General features: G+C 57.3%; 1 protein-coding gene across 6 annotated transcripts in view; it reads right to left on the bottom strand.

Moving 5' to 3' along the window:
* DHX32 (DEAH-box helicase 32 (putative)) overlaps window positions 1-19,448 on the bottom strand; it is a 20,607-nt gene extending 1,159 nt beyond the window's left edge. The window contains exons 1-11 of one of the 6 annotated variants that reach the window (XM_059661738.1): window positions 19,315-19,448; window positions 13,592-14,063; window positions 10,773-10,966; window positions 9,346-9,718; window positions 6,180-6,425; window positions 5,046-5,139; window positions 4,808-4,966; window positions 3,273-3,464; window positions 2,532-2,681; window positions 882-1,069; window positions 13-194 (exon numbers count right to left, since the gene is read on the bottom strand). In XM_059661738.1, the coding sequence (XP_059517721.1) occupies window positions 13-194; window positions 882-1,069; window positions 2,532-2,681; window positions 3,273-3,464; window positions 4,808-4,966; window positions 5,046-5,139; window positions 6,180-6,425; window positions 9,346-9,718; window positions 10,773-10,966; window positions 13,592-13,873 (2,060 nt within the window). In that variant the 5' untranslated portion in view covers window positions 13,874-14,063; window positions 19,315-19,448. The other 5 variants (XM_059661737.1, XM_059661734.1, XM_059661739.1 and 2 more) reach the window with 5 other exon arrangements.

Raw genomic sequence — 19,448 nt, 5'->3', positions numbered from 1 at the left:
CCTGGGACGCACAGCTCCGGGGAGGTCTCGGACGTGATCCTGATGTAGTTGTTCTCGCAGATGCTGAACTTGTGGAAGAGGACCCACTCAGGCGTCTTCCTGCCCAGCGAGTAGCTGGACAGCGGGTGCAGCTGCGCCACCTGCTTGTGCGTCAGCATCAGGTAGTTGCCGGACCCATCCACGTCCCGGGCGATCTAGAGGCGGCGTGGTCAGAGAGACCGTTACTGTGGAGGGCAGCACTCACGCTCTTGGTTTAAGCCCCAAAGGGTCTCTTTCCTCGGGAGCCTTAGGACCAGAGTTCCACCCATGCGTCCTATTTCAGATAGCGAAGTAGGACAGGCAGTGGTGATGGTGCCGACTCGAGAGCGACACCGGGCGCTGCGGTGGGTGATGTCTGCTCGTGAGTAAGGCGGCTCTCGAACAGCAAGGCGGCACCCCTCCTGGCTTCGCTCGTCTAGTCCTCAGGACCCGGTGACGCCAGGACCTAACCTCCCGCAGTGACGAGGACCTCCGAGCTGAGATGTCGGGCCTCCGGGGGGCCGCGTTAGGGAGGGGAGGGGATGTCAGACCCACGCCTCTGACGCCCTCTAAGAGCCTCCCGGTGAGGAGCTAAGGAGGCGCTTCTCTCTCTGCTGGGCGTTATTCACCCTAAATGTGAGCGGGTTCGCCCACAGCTCAGAGCCCGGTCCGCCCCCCCTGCCCTTTGGACAGCGCTGTGTGTTCTGGCTGAGCCCTTCATGCCTGAGGGAAGTGTATTTAAATACGAAGTCGCATCAGGGCTTCTGTTGTGTTTTAAAGTGAACCTCAGTGTGAAGTGATCACCGAGAGGGAGCGCCTGCGGAGGGGGGGGGGTCAGGGCCCGTGGAGGCGGCCGCCCTCACCTGCATGAAGAAGCCGGACAGCAGGGCCTTCTTGATGTTCAGCGTGTTCTCCTGGGAGCCGAACGCGGGCTCTGCGTAGGGCAGCTCGATCCGCCGGACGATGTCCACGAGCTCGGCACGGATGGCACCTGCCATCCTCAGGGCGGCGCAGTTCAGGAAGCGCTCGTGGCACCACTTCTCCACGCAGTCTGCGGGGAGGGCACGGGGTCAGGGTCGCGGTGGGTCTGCAAGGGCCTGGCCAGGAAGGCGCTCTCCTCTGCTTCCCTGACCTGGGAGGTCACATGGTGCGTGCGGGAGGCAGCAAGGACAGGGACCTCTGGGGCAGCGAGGTGGGCCCTCTGGCGCTGCCAGGAAGAACCTGCACTGGCCAGCGGGGTCAGGGGGTTCCACGGCCCCATGAACTGTGGAGGCCACGTGCTCCCAGTGTGGACTGGAAGCTGTCGCCTGTCTGGCTCACGGGCAGAGGGCACTGCCTGAGTCCTCGTTTATCTGCTGTGCCCAGCGGGATGTGCATGGTCCCAGCCAATCAGAGCAGGACAGGAGGGGCTCACGGTGGAGAGTCCTCTGGTCTAGGGAACACATGTTCTAGCTCTGTACGTAAAAGCCTAAGCCACCGTTTGACCCGTAGCTATGATGCGCACTGACCGCCGGGGGCAGGGAGGATAGATGCTCCGACCTGTAGGTTAGCTCGGTGCTAGGGTCTGGCTGATTGAGACTGGGCAAGTCACGCCCTAAAGCCCTCCCGTGGTCCCTCCCTGGCCCTGACTGTGCACCGGGCCTCTAGTTTATTATAAGAGAAGGGTTACTTCTGGTGGATCTGGGAATTACATTAGAGTTAAGCTATCCTGCTGCAAAGGGTACATTACAATATCTGCGCCTGGTGCAGCTTGAAGTCACTCTTTCTTGCCACCTACAATTACCTTGTGGACCAGTGTGTGGCGTTGGCGTGGTGGGCCCTGTCCTGTCCACGCAGGCCTACTCAGAGCAACAAGAGCATGCGCCTGGCCCGCATCCTGCCGGCTCTCAAAGATGCTGCCGAATGGCCCGCCCCGTGTAACTTCTGCCTCATCCGCTGCTGCAGGCACCATTCCATGCTTCAGGACTCCGGTCCCCCACCCGCTCCCGCTTCCCCTCATCTGCCCTCGCCTCCCTCTGCCAAGCTCCAGCCCTGTTCTCCCCAGCATCTCAGCACCGGCCCATCCTCCGCTGTTATCTGGGGGGGGTGTGTTTTGCTTTTGCCCCATAGCCTCTCCGTCCAGCAGGGATGTGCCAGCTGTGGACAGCAGGGAGCACAGCGGTGACCCAGGGCACCGAGAGATGGCACGTCCTTGTTTTCTCCCCAAAAATCCGAGAGGCAGGAGCTGTGCAGGTCTCCCGGTGTCATCCTGCCCCCAGCAGCTCCCTCTGAACGCGGCCGAGCTGAACGCTGGGTTCGTCCCGGCCCGCCCGCAGCCCCACAGCCTGCAGCTGCCAGAGCTCTGGGAGCAGGAGTGAGTTTCTCTGCTCGGCAGAGACCTATGGGTGCACTGAGGGCCTCAAGCCCATTCCGCCGCCGTGACCAGGCCCAGAGAGGGTGTTTGACCAGTTACTCAGCTTCCTGGGGAAGGAAGGGGGCTCCGCGGGTGACCCTGAGAATCAAGCCCCACTTACGCTCGCTGGCGGAGCTCAGAGCTGCGTCCTGGTAGGCCTTGTAAACGTTGATGAGGGTAAAGTGATCGCCTTCGGGATGTAGAAATGTCTTCCAACAAGTCAGGGCAGCCTCCTCCGCTCCACGCGGCAGATGTGAGAAGCAGCTGGGAGCTCGAGGACAGAAGGGGCCAGGGCAGCAGTGAGGAGACATTTCGGTAGCACAGCTCTCGGGCTTGTAGCTGTCAGTCTTACTCTGACTGATTAGTTTTCCCTTTTACTCGGGCACCAAAGGGGCTCAGGGGGTTGTCATATGTTTGTCTTTCTTAGTCTGCTGGTCCCACGGCTGTGCTGCTGCGGGAGTGGGGGCGGGCGCTCCCAGGGCGGTGCAGGTGCAGGATTAGAACCCAGGTTCTCGTGCCGCACAGCCTTCGGTCTGTCTGCCTTTAAAGCATAACTTCAAGCACACAGACCAAGGGACAGAGGTGCGGGAAGTAAAGCCACGCACACAGATCATGTGGGCAGAACATGTCTAGGGACACATTTCTTCAAATTTTTCTTGATCTGCACTGACTCCAGCAAAAGCTAATCTGGTGTGCTTTCACCTGTCAGATTAAGAAATTCACTAGCTATGATTTAGGCTTTTTCATACTAAGATAATTGTTATAATTTTCTACCTTTCCATCTATTAAAATATTATCACTTCAACCTGATCTCATCTAAAGCTCTAGCCGTGCAGATTCACAAAACAAGAGTCCTGGGTACCTGTTACCATGGCAGTGATGGTCAGCATCTCGTCTACACAGTCAAACTCGCAGGACGCGAGGATCGACTTGGAGAGTTGTGGGTCCAGGGGGAACTCGGACATGATGATGCCAAACTCCGACAGGTTCCCGTCGTTGTCCAGCGCCGCGAGGTAGTCCAGGTCCTCCAGGGCCTGCATCAGGCTCTCGGGGGCTGGGGAGAGAGCAGTCGGCCTCACCCCGAGCCGGAGGGACAGGCCGGGATGGCCCTCCCGTAGTGAACAAACATGACTCAGCAGTTCCAAGACAGAACACCAGGCGATGAAGGGCCGGCCCCTGAGCGGGGACACCAACGACAGGAGCCACGTGACTGCCCAGCCGCTGCTTTAGAGTTTCAGGCTGTGGTGCAGGGAGGGAAGCTGATGGAGCTGCAGACCCCGAGCTGTGGGGATGGTGCTGTGGGTTTGAGGAGCCTGCGGTGGTCAGAGCCCACTGGTCGGGTGCGAGGAGACAGCTGTACAGAGGACCTGGGGGATCTACAGGCGTCCCCTCCATGGTCAGCAGCACACGTGAGAAACTACTGCAGGCCCCACAGCCACCCAGAGGACCAGAGGGCCCGTGCCCGGTGCCCACACAGGACAGGCTGGGCAGGCTCATCCGAGTCTCTCTAGGTCAGTGGTTCTCAACCTTCTGGCCCTTTAAATACAGTTCCTCATGCTGTGACCCAACCATAAAATTATTTTCGTTGCTACTTCATAACTGTCATGTTGCTACTGTTATGAATCGTCATGTAAATATCTGATATGCAGGATGGTCTTAGGCGACCCCTGTGAAAGGGTCGTTTGACCGCCAAAGGGGTCGCGACCCACAGGTTGAGAACCGCTGCTCTAGGTGGACACTGCGGCTTCTGCCTATAGTTGTGTTAATTGGACTCGAAGTGGTGACATTGCCTGTGATGTACCACATCTCTGAGCCCCTCTCCATGCAGGGCCAGCTGGCCCTGTGCTCCCTGACCCCGGTCAGCAGTGACTGTCACTCAGGCTGGAGGTCAGTCCTCAGTACTAGGGAAGGGAAATGACTGGTTTGTATTTTAAAGAGATCTGCATCAGGATCTAAGCTCACTTAACAGCCTGCAGCCCCGTGATGCCAGATCCTTTCCTCACGGCTCATGGACCCTGAAAAGGGGACCAGCGTGCTGACCTGCGGGTTTCATTCATCAGCGGGACACGGGCGGCAGCTGCGAGCATCGCGGTGTCCCTTCCAGAGCGGTGAGTCAGGTCAGCCCACAGCTCTGTTCCCCAGTGCAGCAGCATACACGTGCGTAGTCAGGAGACAGTAAATTCTCCCCTGACCCTCTCTCCCTGGTGACCAGCTGGTCTTACGGGGCCACCGAGAACGGAATTCTGATGGTGATGGCGTGCTGTTTGCTTTTCCAAATCGCGACACTACAATTCCCGCTTTTCTTCTCCCCTCGTGACCACACATCTGTATCCCCAACACGATGCCCGCAGTCAGCTTAGGCCCTGCCCCCGCCCACCCGCCCGGCACGCGCGCTACCTGGTGTGTTGAGGAGGTCGCAGTGGCCCAGGCCCGCGATGGCGATGCGCTTCATGAAGAGCACCATGCTCGTCAGGTTGGCCACCTGCACTTCCGCCGGCTTCAGCGGCCGCATGTCCTTGGAGGCAAACTCCTCCGAGTACAGACAGAACAGCTTTCCTGGGAGAAACAAGGGAAGTGCTCGCCTGCCGTGGCCGTGGCCGGGGTGCCCGGGAGTCGGGTGACCCCGCAGCGTTACCTGACGAGCTGAGGATCTGCTTGCGCGCCTCCGCTTGGCTTTGGCTGATGGGCTGCCTGACCCGCGAGCTCGCCCGGATGCGCGGGTTGTACACCTGTGGGCGGAGACAGCACCCTCAGCGCCATTCCCGTGGAGGCTCTGCCACAGGCCCGTCCACGCGTCCACGGTGCTCTGCTTGTCTCGAGATGGAAGCGCCAAGCACGCGGGTCGGTGGACTTAAAGGCTGTCTGCTTCCCACAGTGTGGGCCTCAGGCGTCGCCGAGATACTGGTGCCACCCTTCGCGAGCACTGTCACCTGGCTGTGCCACGCGGAGGACTGTCACCTGGCCGTGCTGCCCCGTCAAAGTTCTGTGCAAACAGCCCGAGCTCCCGTCTCCCTGCATATGTGCTCCGACCTCGTCCATCCTGCCAGCTCCAGGGGGACTGTGACGGCACCACCAGTGTTGCTCTTCGGGGGGCTTAAGGAGTGACCCTGGCGTCCCTGGTGGGGCTGATTCAATATCAAGCACCCTGTCCTGGAACCTCCCTAAGGCGCGGTTTTCTGGAGGTGAGGGCCACACAGCATCTGGTCACGCTCAGTGGGTCAGTGCTCAGGTAGATCCTGTTCGGTTTGAAATGCCAGGACTTAAGTCCCAGCTTTGAGAGTGAGCTGTTCTATTCCATTTTCACTAATTTTTTTTTCTTTAAAGGCAGCTATAGAAAATAATACATTCTTTAACATTTTAGGTGAAATTTTATTATGTAGTTATAAGTGAAAATCTGTTAATCAGCACCAGTGCACTCAAAACTGACTTTTAGTAAGTTCTTTGAGGGAAAATGCTAATGACTCTGATAAAGGGTTCACCAGAAACACCAAGTAGCACTGACTGTTCAGGAGGCAGCAATTTGCTAAAGAAAACCGCTGACCAGGACCCCCACCTGGTGCTCCGTAGCTGTGTCCTCCCTCACAGCGCTGCCTCTGGCGCCTCCACCCCTTTATTGTGTCCAGACCACGATGGGGCCACGAAGGGCAGCGGTCACTCCCTGCCCTGGAGCGAGCACAGCACCCCTCAGCCTTCACCCTCACTGTCTGGCCCAGAACAGGAACCCAAGAAACTGACTCTCGACTCTCCCCAGCTGTTGGGTAAGCGTTACCTTCCTCCTCTCCACACCCACGTCGATGACAAAGCGGACCGAGCTGCTCCCGATCAGCGCCTCCCCGGGGCTGGCGGTCAGCACCACTCGCCGCTGAGGGGCTGGGCAGCTTCTCTCCGTCTCGTCGTTTGGCTTGAACAGCGCACACTTCTCTCTCGGGTACAAAGGCACCACCACCAGCTCGCCATGGTCTGCGTCAGGGTGACAGCCTTCTCGACAGACGGTTTCGTAGGCTTTTTCAATATCCTAACGGGCAGAGGTGACAGCACCCATGAGTACGTGGCACATCACAGACAGCGTCACCACCGAGTCCCATTAACACCACTGTAGGCAGAAGCCGCCGTGTCCACAGGAAGGAACCGTATCTGGCGCCATCAAGTGTAAGGAGGACATGAGGGATGAGAACGTTTCTTTGGGGAAGGTAATTTACAGTTTCATTGCTTTCAGTGCAAGATTGTTTTCCTCTGGAAATATACTACCTTTGCCTCTATGCATTCATCCTATTTTTGTTTTTAAACTTCACCCCAGGATATTTTTCCATTGATTTTTTTTTTTTTAGAGAGAGTGGAAGAGAGAAGGAAAGACAGAAATATCGATGTGAGAGAAACACTTTGATTGGTTGCCTCCTGCACAGGGGCCTGGGGAGGAGCCTGCAACCAGGTATGTGCCCTTGAATGGAATTGAATCCGGGACCCTTTAGTCTGCAGGTCGATGCTCTATCTACTGAGCCAAACGGGCCAGGGCTCATCCTAATTTCCTAGCCTGATGCAGTTCTCATATCCATTAGCAGAGGCAGCTAAACAGAAGTTATTCTCACGTCAGTGACGATGCATCACTGCTTTCCTGGCGGCAGAACCAGGAACCAGGAGTTACAGTCTCCAGATTCCCAATCACAGCGCACAAACACCCTACCGTCAGGGCTCTCCCAGGTCATTCTGGAAATGAGTCTCACCCCCTAGACTTCTCTATTGGCTTCTAGTGGCTTCACCTTTCTGGCTGAAGGTGGGTTCTGATGGTGAGTTTGTTCCAAATGGGGGGAAGGAAGAACAGAAGGACCTGCCCAAGGGAACAGACCACCCAGCAGCAGGTGCTGCAGGTGGGCCAGACTCCTCACGCTCAGCTGGCACAGGGCTCTGCGGTCAGAACCTTCGAATTTGAAAAATAGGCTTAAAATATGCATTTTGTGCTGCAGCCGGTTTGTTTAGTCATTTCTCTCTTCCTCAGTGTACAGTGCATTTACCTCTGTGGGGCTTTCCTAGAATTACCTGCAAAGCCACGGAACAAGAGCCACACCGGCTGAAGGGAGCTGCCCGGCCCCGGAGGAAACCCACGATGGAGCCCTTCCCGGGAAAACCTGAACAGCCTCTTGTGTAGCTCAGAGTCGCCCGGGAGCCTGAGCGGACATTCCCAGAACCCGAACCCGTGCTCCCTGCTGACGGCACTTCTGTGGGTTAGCAGACAGCCGGGGCCGAGGAGCTGCATGCTGTCAACATGCAGGGCGTGGGGTGAGGTGCTCCCCCTGAAAGGCTGGAGCGTACTCGGTCTGAAGTGGCACTTGGTGCGTTTCTGCCTGCCTCCGTTTTCCGTGGCATTTACTGTTACGGCAGATTTTAAGTTTCACCTAGAAACCAAGCAAGCTTCCAGGAGGACAGGGGACGTGACTCCCGAGACCACAGGAGAGGAGTTCCCGACACAAGTGGGAAAGGACAGTCCCGTCAGGATGCTGATCTGTGTTCTTGCTCGAGAGCCAGGTGGCGGCGGGGACACTGTGTCAGGCGCAGATGCAGATCCGCCTGCAGCCTTCACCCGACCGTCACCGTCAAGATGCTAAGGCTTCGCAGGACTGGGGTTCCTCGGTAGGCCATGCTCGTGGTGTGATGTGAGGGGTGACCCAGCTCTCTGAGCCCTGGGTTCTACCACTTCCACTGCCCGCTGGGTACGCCGGCACCTGCTCGAGGCGGGCGAGCCCCAAGTCCCGAGGCCACTGGTGACAGCTCAGGTGGACTCGGGAGACCCACTCCCAGGAGCGCCCACTCGAGGAGACGTGGTCATAATAAGCCCTGACGTGGGTGAGGAGTTGTTACTGAGGAAGCTGTTGCCACACAGCGAGCTGACAGACACTCGAGTCACCATGGACCTGAGATTCTGAGTCACTGTCCTCACGGGACAGACAGTCTCAGCTGAGAGAACTGGTGTCCCGGCGGGACCAGCATCCCGGGCTCCACACGTCAGCCGAGAAGCGGGTCTGGGAGCGCTTCTGGAAGCAGGTGGCCGCGTGGGGAGCCCCGGCGGGAGCTGAGGTCTCTTCAGCGGTGGCTCAGCCCCTCGATCAGTTTCCTTCTGGGTTTCTGCTCAGTCATGGGGTCGCTACATCGTGGGTCACAGTGTAAACCAGGGCTTTTGGAGTGAGAGGGTGGTAGGAGCAAGGCCCGGAAACCAGCCCAGGATGGAAGGTCTCATTCTGGAGACTGGAGGCTGAGAGTCAGGGCAGCGGAGGGGAGGCCCCAGGGCAGCTGCAGCACAGACGGGTGTCCCCAAACGGCACGCGACTGAAAGCAGCGACAGGCTGTCCCACGTTCCCAGTCGCTCTTTTCCAAAGACGTTTTGAAGAATCCAAGGTAAGATTCTTCTCCATCTTTTTAGACCAGGTGCCTGGCGTCAGGAGACAGCCCCTGGGCGGGCTGTACATGATCCCTCCGCCAACACCCCACTGGCTAGCGTAGGAATGTTTGTGGGGCCTCGTTTGCTTGCTTGTTTATTGGCCCCGTGCCACATACTTAGCTTATGTTCCTCATCGCATCTCCAACAAACGCTCCCGATGGTGGGGAGGCAGCGAGAGCGATCTGAGTGGGTGCGGCACTGGCGCTGCCCTTGGGCGCCCACGTGGCCGAGCTGGGGAGGGAACCAGCTCCGGGATGTTCGATGGGTTGGGACGAGGCCTCACCCCGCTGCTTTCAGAGCAGCCCCTGGTTGTGGAAACGTTCCTTTTCCGCGTGGTCTTATTTACCTGTCTACCTTTCTCCCAAACTGCAAAAACTGAGGAACCAAATATTTAGCTCGGTAGCAAACTGAACCCTGTATGTTAGTCATTGAAAGCATCCTGCGAGGTTGAAAGGTTTCCAGGGCGGAACCGCGTTCCTCTGTTGGGTTAGATTTTGTTACTTACTTGTTCACAGGCCAGGAAGACGACAATGTCGCCCTTCTCGCCCGAGTGGTGAATTTCCAGGATGAGGCGCAAAACAGACTCCAGAGCCGCCTCCGGAGCCCCGCTGCGGTGCACCACCTCCACGGGGCGCCTGCTCGGCACCTCCACGAGCGGCACGTCCCCGTAGTGAGCGCTGAGCTTGCTGAGCAGCAGGGGCGGGGTGTTAATGACGAGCTTCAGCTCCGGCCTCGCCAGCAAGACGCCTTTGAGAAGCCCGAGCAGCACGTCGGTGGCAATGCTTCTCTCCTGGATGTCGTCCAGGACGATGACGCCGTAGCTGGCCAGGAAGGGGCTGGACATCATCTCCCGCTGCAGCATGTCATCAGTGCAGTACCTGCAGGAGGACACGCAGCTAGGAGAGGTCCTCGCGTGAGGACTCGGACCCTATTCCCAGGACCACGAAATGCCGCGCCTGTGTCCCGCGCTATAAACCAGGAGTTCTGAGCCTTTACAGGGCCGAGAGTCCTTCACGTCGGAAAAGTCCACAGGCCTTCACAACCGCAAAATGCACGTGAGCAAACTTTAAACGTTTACAGACGGTCACAGGCCCCCAGGAGCATCTCTGGAGCCCAGTTAAAGGCTCTGCCCTCGGCACTAGTGCGCCTGGGTTCCCGTGGACTCCACCCCGTGCCATCTCCCTCGCTGTGTGGTGTGCTTTCACGCAGTAAGTCTGAGCTGTGAGTCAACTACATGCTGAGCCCGGAGTCCTCCCGCCACGTCGTCGAGCGGGGGGGGGGGGGGGGGGGGGGGCCGGGCCTGACAGTCCGCAGCTGACCCCTTCCAAGAAAGAAAAGGAAGGGCGCGAACACTTATTAATCCCCTCGTGGTGCCAGGCACTGTGCTGGTGTCTTTCTCATTTAAAGAGAATAAATCTCGAAGGTAGACATTTCTAGGTCAAACTGGTAAATGAGGAGACTTGGAAAAGTACAGTTTGAAAAACACGGAGCTAAACAGCCATGATGGGGGCTGATGTCCAGTTTGGTAAACCATCCGGGCTTTCTGCTGACACTGGGAGGTCAGGGAAGCCTCCGTGGAGGCGGGGGCCTGGCATGGACTGGGGGACTAGCCAAGCCCGGAGAGGGCGGCTCAGCAGCAGAGGGTGGTGCAGATGACCAGGCCCCGTGTCTGGCCAGCACACGGCAGCCCATGCGGACCCACCACATGGGGCGGGGATGGAGAAGACCAGACTGAGGTCGGGGGCCACCCAGCAAGTGACTTCCCTGAGGGTCGCGGGAGATTAGACCAGGAATCCCGACGAGGCCGGGCGGGGACAGAGCTGTGGTGAACACTGCGGAGGCTTGGACATTGACGTGGAATGCAGGGCACACGCTCCGGTGATTGCGAAATACAAGCCCAGTCGCCAGCATAGCAGGCGGAACCCCACCCACCTCAGGATCGTCTCGCTGGTGCAGCAGTTCTCAAACGGGATCACGTAGCCGACCTCGTGGCCAATGTTGACATCCATTTCGTCCGCCACGCGCAGGGCGAGCTGGACGGCGGGCTGCTTGTGCGCCTGCGTGCACACCACGCCCCCGTGCTGGTAGTGGACGGAGAGGCAGTACTCGGCACACCACTGCGGCACCTGCGGGAGAGCCAGCCGTCAGCGCCCGCCGCTGGGACACCCACCAGCGAGTCACCCCTGAGTGAACAGTCTGTGTTCACCCCAGAGTTCCCACCGGCAAAGAAATAGAGCGAGAAAGAACAGGAGGGCGTTAGGACTGTTAGCGTTCGATTCCCAGATGAAGAAGGCAGGTAAAAATAAAAGGCAAAATACACATATATTCTTACCCTCAGCTATATTTCTGAAGAACAAACACAACACTAACCTATGCATGAACTGCTATTTTCTTTCTGGCTACGGGAAACCTCCCTAAAAAACATGCCTTGCCGTATCAACTCTTGTGTCTTAAAGTAAACATCGCACAGCATTGAGATGAGAAATAGTGACTCAGAGTTAAAGCATTTATATTTAAATGCTCAGGATAAAATAAACAGATGAGCCTGCTTAGCATTTCCCTGGTATTTAAAGGTGAATATGCTGCATTATCTCAAGTTCATTGGTGCAAGAATGATGGTAGTGGAAGGGCCGAGTCCACTGTGTGTGAGTCCCAAGACACTGCCAGTGAGCTACGCTCTGCTACCTGTGTTTTTAAGATAAATCATTCCAAGAGTGTTTTTAAATAGATTTAAGATATTTAAGTTTTAATATTTAACTATCGATAATTTGATATTTGCTAGGCCCATCATGGAATTCTTAGATTTTAATCCTCACTGTAATTTGAAAAAGACATAACTTTACCAGAAATCATAAGTAATTCCAAATGAATGACTCCCGTGAACTGCAAATACCCACCCACTAACTGTGCAAATGTAGTTCCAGCATTGGAAGAAAGGTGCCAGCCGGTGAAAAATGAATCAGCAATGTACTCAACGCCGCTTGTGCTACAGAGGTGAGCGCGTGTCACACTACGCAGGACACGGACGGAATCCAGGCAGGACAGTCACAACCGGCTGCAGGCCCCGCTTCAGATAGTAACCCAGGGACCGCCCAGCGGGCGCCAGGGCTGCTGGCAGAGGGGAGAGCACACCCGCCCTTCACTCCCCTCCGCAGCCTGGAGGCCTGGGTCACGGGGGCCTGAGGAGGTGGGAGCCTCACAGCTCAAAGCTCGGCTCCCAATAGTGACTCAGCCATCGCTGGGGTGGGGTGTGACCGTCACCGGGGGCTCCTGGCTCCCGGGGGCTCCTGGCTCCCTGCCTCAGTGAAGACCTTGAAGGCCGTGCTGCGCCCCATTCTGAGCCCTGATTCTGTGCCTGCTCGGGGGCAACTTTCTCTGCCCCCATAGCACCTTCCTCTCCCCCCACAGTCTCTGGAAGGTGCCGCTTGGTGAGAACCAGGAGGCTGGGAGGCTGCACCTTCCCAGGGCAGACAAAACACCAAGGCCGCCCGCTTTGCTGTGGTGACACAGCAACGTCATTTGGTGATAAAAGCAGGTTACCGCTCCATCACATGGAAAACACCCTATTTACCAAGCGGTCTCCTTGGAGTTTGGGCAGCCGACACCCACATTTACACACACGCGCTAGGAACCCGCTAGGGAGCACGGCTTTGGCTCTTCTGAGCGCACCCCACGGCTGTCCGCTTCCCAGCCCACGGCCTCATGCGTCTTCCCACTGGGACGTGAGGGGGGTCACAGCCGGGGCAGTGAAGCCACCTCGCCACCTCGGGGTGCAAGGGAGGCTGACAGCGTGGGTGCCCTGAGAACCAGGTCCCGGCTCCCGGCTCCCTGGGCGCCAAGAGGGCCGGGTCCCAGCCCCCGGCTCCCCCGAGAGCGATCACCAGGCCTCAGCCCGCCGGTGCTTTAGCCGTGAGCGGCCCCTGGTGACCAGGATCTAATCTGCATCAGGGCCTTATCGGCGTCAGTGCCTGAGATTCTACAAACTGCACCATCTCAGCCAGCAAAGTGAAGTGGCTCGACCTACCCCAGGCGACAGGCACGGTGCTGGGCTGCTGGATTGCGGAGGGTCGGACCCGGTCCTCGGGTGGGCTCGGTCCAGACCAGAACCCAGCAGCAGTGGCCGCGATGTCCTGTACAGCTCAGCGCTGCCCCCGGGGGACACGCACAGGAGGCCGTTCCCGTCCGCTCTGCAGGTCCTCGCCCCGTCCATGGACCTCTGACCCCGGGACTGCGACATGTGTACTGGGCACACCTGCGCCCTAAGCCACGCTTCCTCCCGCAAGTCTCCAGGACGCCCGCCGCCTCCCACCAGCCGCCTGGGGCCCGTGCCAAGGCCCCTCCCTCCCCACTCAGCACCAGTCACGGAGTCCACAGCTGGAGCAGCCGGAGGCCCCGGCCCCCCACAGACACGATGCCCCACAGCTTTACCAACAAGCCATCCAGGCATCCTGGCTGCTGGGCATGCAGACCTGACAGTCACACCCTGAAGCCCGCAGGCAAACAGCACGCGTCTCAGCTTTAAAATCCACGCAACTGAGGCCACGGACATGGCCCTGCTCCCGCCCTGACTAGCGGCACACTAATCCCACGCAGCATCCCTGCTGGTCCGCCGGGGTGGGGATGCACCAGGGAACTTAATTTCTGCTGCCTGGCTTTTGGCTCACGTCACGTCATGATGCAAACGACAGTAGCCGACACTGGGCCGTGTCGTCATGAAGACACGTGGGGGCCCGGGCGGCGGGGCCACTCACCTGGGAGCTCTTCCCGCACTTGGCGTCTCCGGAAACGATCACCACCTGGCTCTGGAGCAGGTTCTCCATGAAGGAGTACTTTTCCGTCCAGATGGGAAGGGCCTCTCTCTCGCGCAGGAGCTTGTAGTACCGGGAGGAGTACGGCAGCCCGTCGAAAGGGTTCAGTTCCAGGTCCTCACAGGCCAGGAGGCCCTCCTCCTCGCCGTCACTGGAATCCAGAGATTCCGGGAAATAGCGTTTTTCCGACGAGGAGTCTGGACATTCCAGCTCCTCTTCCTCCATCCTGTCGCAGGAGCTCACGCGGCCGGCATCCCAGCCCGGTTTCTCCCAGGGCCTCTCGCGTCGCCGCTGCACCAGGGGGAGTCCTGACCCCCAGGACGGGTGCAGGCCTCGAGGTGTCCCTCCACCGGATCCGCGCTGGCTGCTCCCCGGTGCTGCTCCCTCAGCACCGCGCTCAGTGCCGCCAGTAAACCTGGAAACACACAGAAAAGGCAGGTCAGGTCCGCACAGTGTCCCAAGGAAAAGCACCGCTTTCCTGTGAGGGTAGCGGCTGCCCGTCACCTCCTCTGCCGGCTGAGCCAGAGGCTCAGGGCAGCTCTCAGCCTGTCCTGGGGGTTTGGAGAGAGACTCCCCGCTGGACGGTGCTCCCTGCCTGACCCGGCGCAGCCCGGCTGGACTGACAGCGAATGGAAAGCCACGGGAGAGCGCTGTGAGCTCGGTCAGGGGCCTAGGCCTCACCAAGCGGAGGGGGCCCCCGAGAAGGGAGATGGGGCGTCAGCTGAGCCCCCTCAGCACTGACCACAAGAAGGTCTGTTATTGTTATTCTTTAAGTGAAGATTCCTTCTCGTTTAAGGAGACCGTTTTAAAACTCCACTGGGCATCTGCTTGTGCCAGTTGACAAGTCCGGGGAGGGAGTGGTGAGTCATCACTTTCCCTGTGGAGGCCGCCAGCTTCCCCACGAGGTCTCCGCTGTCGAATCCACCAGGAATCCCAGGCTCTGTGGGGGCTCCAGGGTCTCTAGCCCAACACGTCAGATTCAAGAGGCAGCAAAAGACATGCCATTTAAACGAAGGAGAGACCCGCCCCCCCCCCCCCCCCCATTGGTGGCTCAGCCCCCGCGCCAGGGGAGTGCCGGCTGCTCCCAGTGACCGGCGGGTGTAACAGGCAGCCCTATGGCTGGGAACAAGCCCCGTTCACCTTAACCAGGGAGACTAAAAAGAAAACACTCAAGTCAAAAGAACAAATCCTAAACTACGGTTCATGGCACTTGTCGCTTAAATGGCTTTACGGCGCCCCGTGTATTGGCACCCCAGGTATTGGCTGTGGCTGTAGGTGGGTGGTTAGTGGCTGGAGGGCCAGCTCCCAGCCCTAAGGAATAAGAAGGAGGCTCCAGGTGCAGCCCCGTCGGCCATCGGACGTGGGCATCGGACGTGGGAGAGCCTCGGGGCCTGAGTGAGTGAGCTGTCCCCCCACCCCCGCCCCCCGACACTTTGAGGGCCAGATAGAACATTCTATGCTTTGGAAGAAATACCATAAAACAGGAAATGTGTACCTCTTTCATAGAAAGAAAGACATTTAAAAACTTTGAAAAATATAGTTTAATCACCTACATGGAGTTAGTAAAATATTTATATGAAATTTTATCCCCTAGGCCTGTTATACTTCAGTTTTACTGTCATTGAAACAAAGGGCTTATCATTCCTGGGACTTTAAACTTGTAGGGGCTGCCTTTTTGTTTGTCTTTGTTTTAACTGGCTCAGAGCTTCCCAAAAGCATATTCTATTTAATTTCTAGTGTCTCCTTAAAACCTTTCTTGAACAGGTAAAGTAAAAATTCAGAATTTTATTTTAAAAACCTACTTCTAGACTTTAACAAGTTGACAATGCCTTGCTTTTAAGTAAGCAAATCAAATTAATTGGATTTAAAAAACAAAAAAAATTCACTTTTAACTCTATTGGTTCATACCATATGCAGCTTGAATAATCAATTACTTTTTTAAAGAATCCTAGATTCTATGATAATTCACAATTTTTAGACGTATGTACAGAAAGACTTCCCAAGCTCAACCAACGCGTGTGTATCATAACAACATACGGCGCCCTCCATGGAAGTTTACAAATCAAGCGTTTTATTAGAATTTCAAAAGACTGGGTCACACTCAGTGCTTTTCAATATGATTTTGATGACTTTGAGTAATATTTTAAAAACTGCCATTTGAGTAAAAGCAGTTAATAAAGTGTGCTAGGTACTGATGTGGCTTATTCATACAGCCTAGTGAGATAGTGAGATAGCTGAGCAAAGGGGTGAGTCCAACAGGAGCTCCAGCCACACTGAGCTCCTGCGGAGACTGGCCTCCGGGCCTTTGCCCAGGCCGCCCTCTGCCCAGGAGGCCCCCTGCCCGCCCACCTCCATGTGGCTTTCCTAGTCCCTTGAGTACCAACCCCAGCCCCCAGGACGCCCCAACACAGTGCGGGTGCTCAGTAAACGCTTACTTATGTCTGAGCCAGTTCCAACCGTTACACTTAAGTTCTTCAATGAACCACGTTTCCATCCATATCTTTACTCACATGCATTTATTCTGCTTCCCACGTGACTGTCAGAAACCACTGCGGGTTTTATTATCCCCAGTTAGCAATGAGGAACAGGAGCTCCCAACTTTCCCACGGTGGCAGAGCTGGCGATTAATGAAATCATCCCCGGCCAAGGCGTGTCCTCGTTCCATCATCTTCCTTAATGACCAGGTACACGCTGGAAACCGCCGTGAGCGGGCAGGATACGGAGAAGCCTAACTCATGGGCTTAGCCCCCACAGTGCTTAAGCAGAGGCGCAGACCCACCCACAGAAAAGGAGGGAAAACCTACAAGAAAGTATAGGCAGGGCCAGGGCCACACTGTGCCCTGGGAGGCGAGAGGTGCTTTCAGTGGGCATCCGCCTGGTCCTGGAGGACTTCCCGGAAGGGTGGGCAGCGTGGCCCTGCAGCCCATTACAGGCTCCCCGAGTAAAGGGCGGAGAGATGGGCACAAAGAAAACACAGCAAAAGTGGAAATGTAATGGCTTTCAACATTTGACTGAACTTGTGTTTCAGAAAGTAGCCAAGAAAGACAAATAGCACCCTCACTCTGGTAAAAAACAGAACAAAACAGAAAATAAAAACCCAACAACAAAAATGAAAACTCCGACTTGTGATAGGAAGGCTAGGACACAACAGATTCATTTGCTTTTTTTTTTTTAAGGAAATTATCCGACTTGCCTTAAACAATGTTAATTTGCTGCTAGAGTTATCTTTACTCTGAGTCCGAGGCGGCCAAGGGAGTCAGAGGAGAGAACGGCTGCATTGTCTCTCCTTCGCTTCCCTGGTGTCCCTGTGATGGGCTTTGGTTTGTTACATTTCCTTAAGCGGCAGCCAAGTAAGCAGTCAGGTCACTGTTCTATCCGGCCAGGAGCTTAGAGACTTTTTAAAAAATGAAGACTTGCTATTCAAGTGACCACCAGTAACGCCCTGAAGGTGCCAGTGAAAAAGGACAGGAAAGACGATGTAGAAAACTCGCAAAGGGAAAGCCAGTACCTTTCCCATTCACCCCCCCTGGGCCTCCAGCAGCCTTCTGAGCTCAGGCCAGTGCCTCCAACGGTCAAGCATGTCCGTTATCTGCGGCAGGCTCTCTAACACTCTTCCCATCCATTCAGCAGACATGTACGAGTACCGCATGGTCCTGGGTGCCCAGGGAGAACCACAAACAGAACCTCGTCCCTGCCTCAGACCTTCGAGGGCCTCTCCACCCGCACCCCATTCCCGGCTCCCAGCCAGTCATTTCTTCTGGGTACACATCCCCTAAATTCAAATGTTGCTTTTCACAGTTGCCAAGGTCATCTGTTACCTAGACCAGTGGTCGGAAAACCCCGGCTCGCGAGCCACATGCGGCTCTTTGGCCCCTTGAGTGTGGGTCTTCCACAAAATATCACTTGCGGGCGCGCAGGTAGAGTGCGATTGAAACTTCGTGGCCCATGCGCAGAAGTCGGTTTTCGGAAAGGAGACAGACAAAACAAGTACACAAGACGAGTGTGGATGGGAGAGTTGGAAGGGGTCGACCTCAGCGAACGTACCTCCATCAGATTGAGGACGGTTTTAGCGAAGGCCAGCTTAGGAGGACCCTAATTAAGTTAATAACAATGTACCTACCTGTATAGTTTAAGTTTAAAAAATTTGGCTCTCAAAAGAAATTTCAGTCGTTGTACTGTGATATTTGGCTCTGTTGACTAATGAGTTTGCCGACCACTGACCTAGAGTATTTCCACGCCATGTCAACCTCAAAGCTACCGAGCAAGTGTTCCCGGCCACTGTGAAGGGCTTCACGTCACAGCTCCCAACCTCAAACCTGCGGCCAGGCCACCCCGCCCAGCGCTCCTTACTGTGGCCTGGAGATCTGCAACGTTGTTTCTTTCTTTCTTTTTTTGTGTCTTCTTTTTAAACAGGCATTTGCCTAATCCTGTGCTGTTGGGGGAAATGTAGCCCTTTCGGGTTACTAAATGCCAGGTTTTATCAGTAGCTGGTCATGTCTGATGACAATGTTACTAATGGGCATCACTGTTTCTGGGATGAAAAGACCCATTCATGATGTTGCTATTGGTTTGAAAACATGTGCTTGGGACCTACTGTTGATCTCAGACACATTCTGTGTAACAACGCACCATCCCGTCTTTACATTTCAGAAGCAGTTCTTGCTGCTTTAAGGTTTTAGCTGGTGAGTGTGGATTCTGCAGACATCACGCGCCTGTCCATACCAACGCATGGAGCTTCTGCTGTGACAGTTCCTCTGGAAGGTCTGCATGCGGTCCGAGGGGGAGCCCTTCGGGGGACATAACCCATGTCCTGTCTATCAGAGTGGGTCCACTCTGAAGATCCCCAGGAGGGAGGTGATCCTCGCGGTGCCCTTGTCCTCCGTGGGGTGGGAAGCTCTAGTGGCAAAGGATGAGTCATCCCGTCCTGACCCAGAAACGGCTCCTCCCGGACCCTCAAGTGCAGGCCGAGCGGCAGGGGAGCGGCGGCGGGAAGTGAGGGAGGCCCCCTCCCGGGGCTGGACTCCCGACCCGGCCGCTCTGAACTCTCTCCGTTTTCTCCGCCCTCCTGGCCGTTCGCTCCCCCCGCCCACCCCACGCTCTCTGATTGTTTGCATTTTCACAACCTGCCAGGTCAGGTCCCCGTGCGCCTCCGCCTCCCGGCTTCCTCCAGGCGCGACCTGGGCGTCAGGGTCCGTCCCAGGGAAGCCGGCCTGGGACCTGCTGGCCTCGGCCCCACGCCTGGTGCTGACCACGGGGGCTGGTCCTTCACAGACACGAAAACTCACCCAACCGGAAAGCCCTGCGGCCGCGGCGAAAGGTGACACCGGGGACAGCGCAGCCGGCCAGGCCCTCCTGCCGCGGGGTCCGGGACCGGCCTGGCCCGGGGCGACGGGGGCTCCGATGGGCTCGGTGCTGCCCGGGGAAGGTGGCACGAGGCTCCCTCCCAGGCTGGCGACGCCCCGGCCGCCGAGGGGTCCCCCTGCCGGCAGGGCGGGGTGCAGGCCGGCTCCTCCCGCCGGGCCGGGCTCGGACTCCGGGGGCAGCGGCGGGGAGGCCGCCTTCGCCCCAGGCGTCTCCACTCGGGGCTCGGGGACCGGGACCCCGACGCGGCGGGGGGCGCGCTGAGCCGCGGCGGCCGCAACAGGTGCGCGGGGCCCGGCCCTTACCTGCAGCGGCTCCGCGTCGGGGCGCGAGTCCCAGGCCCAGGCTCCGCCGCCGGCCCCTCCGGGCAGGCCGAGCTCGCCGGCCGCACGGACCTCGGGCGCCTCGGGACAGCGACGGGGGCGCGCAGGTCCCGGCG

This window comes from Myotis daubentonii, chromosome 13 (genome assembly GCF_963259705.1).
Source record: "Myotis daubentonii chromosome 13, mMyoDau2.1, whole genome shotgun sequence".
NCBI classification, from domain to species: domain Eukaryota; kingdom Metazoa; phylum Chordata; class Mammalia; order Chiroptera; family Vespertilionidae; genus Myotis; species Myotis daubentonii.
Note: the sequence above shows the minus strand (reverse complement) of the source record. Positions and strands in the feature narration are given on the sequence as shown.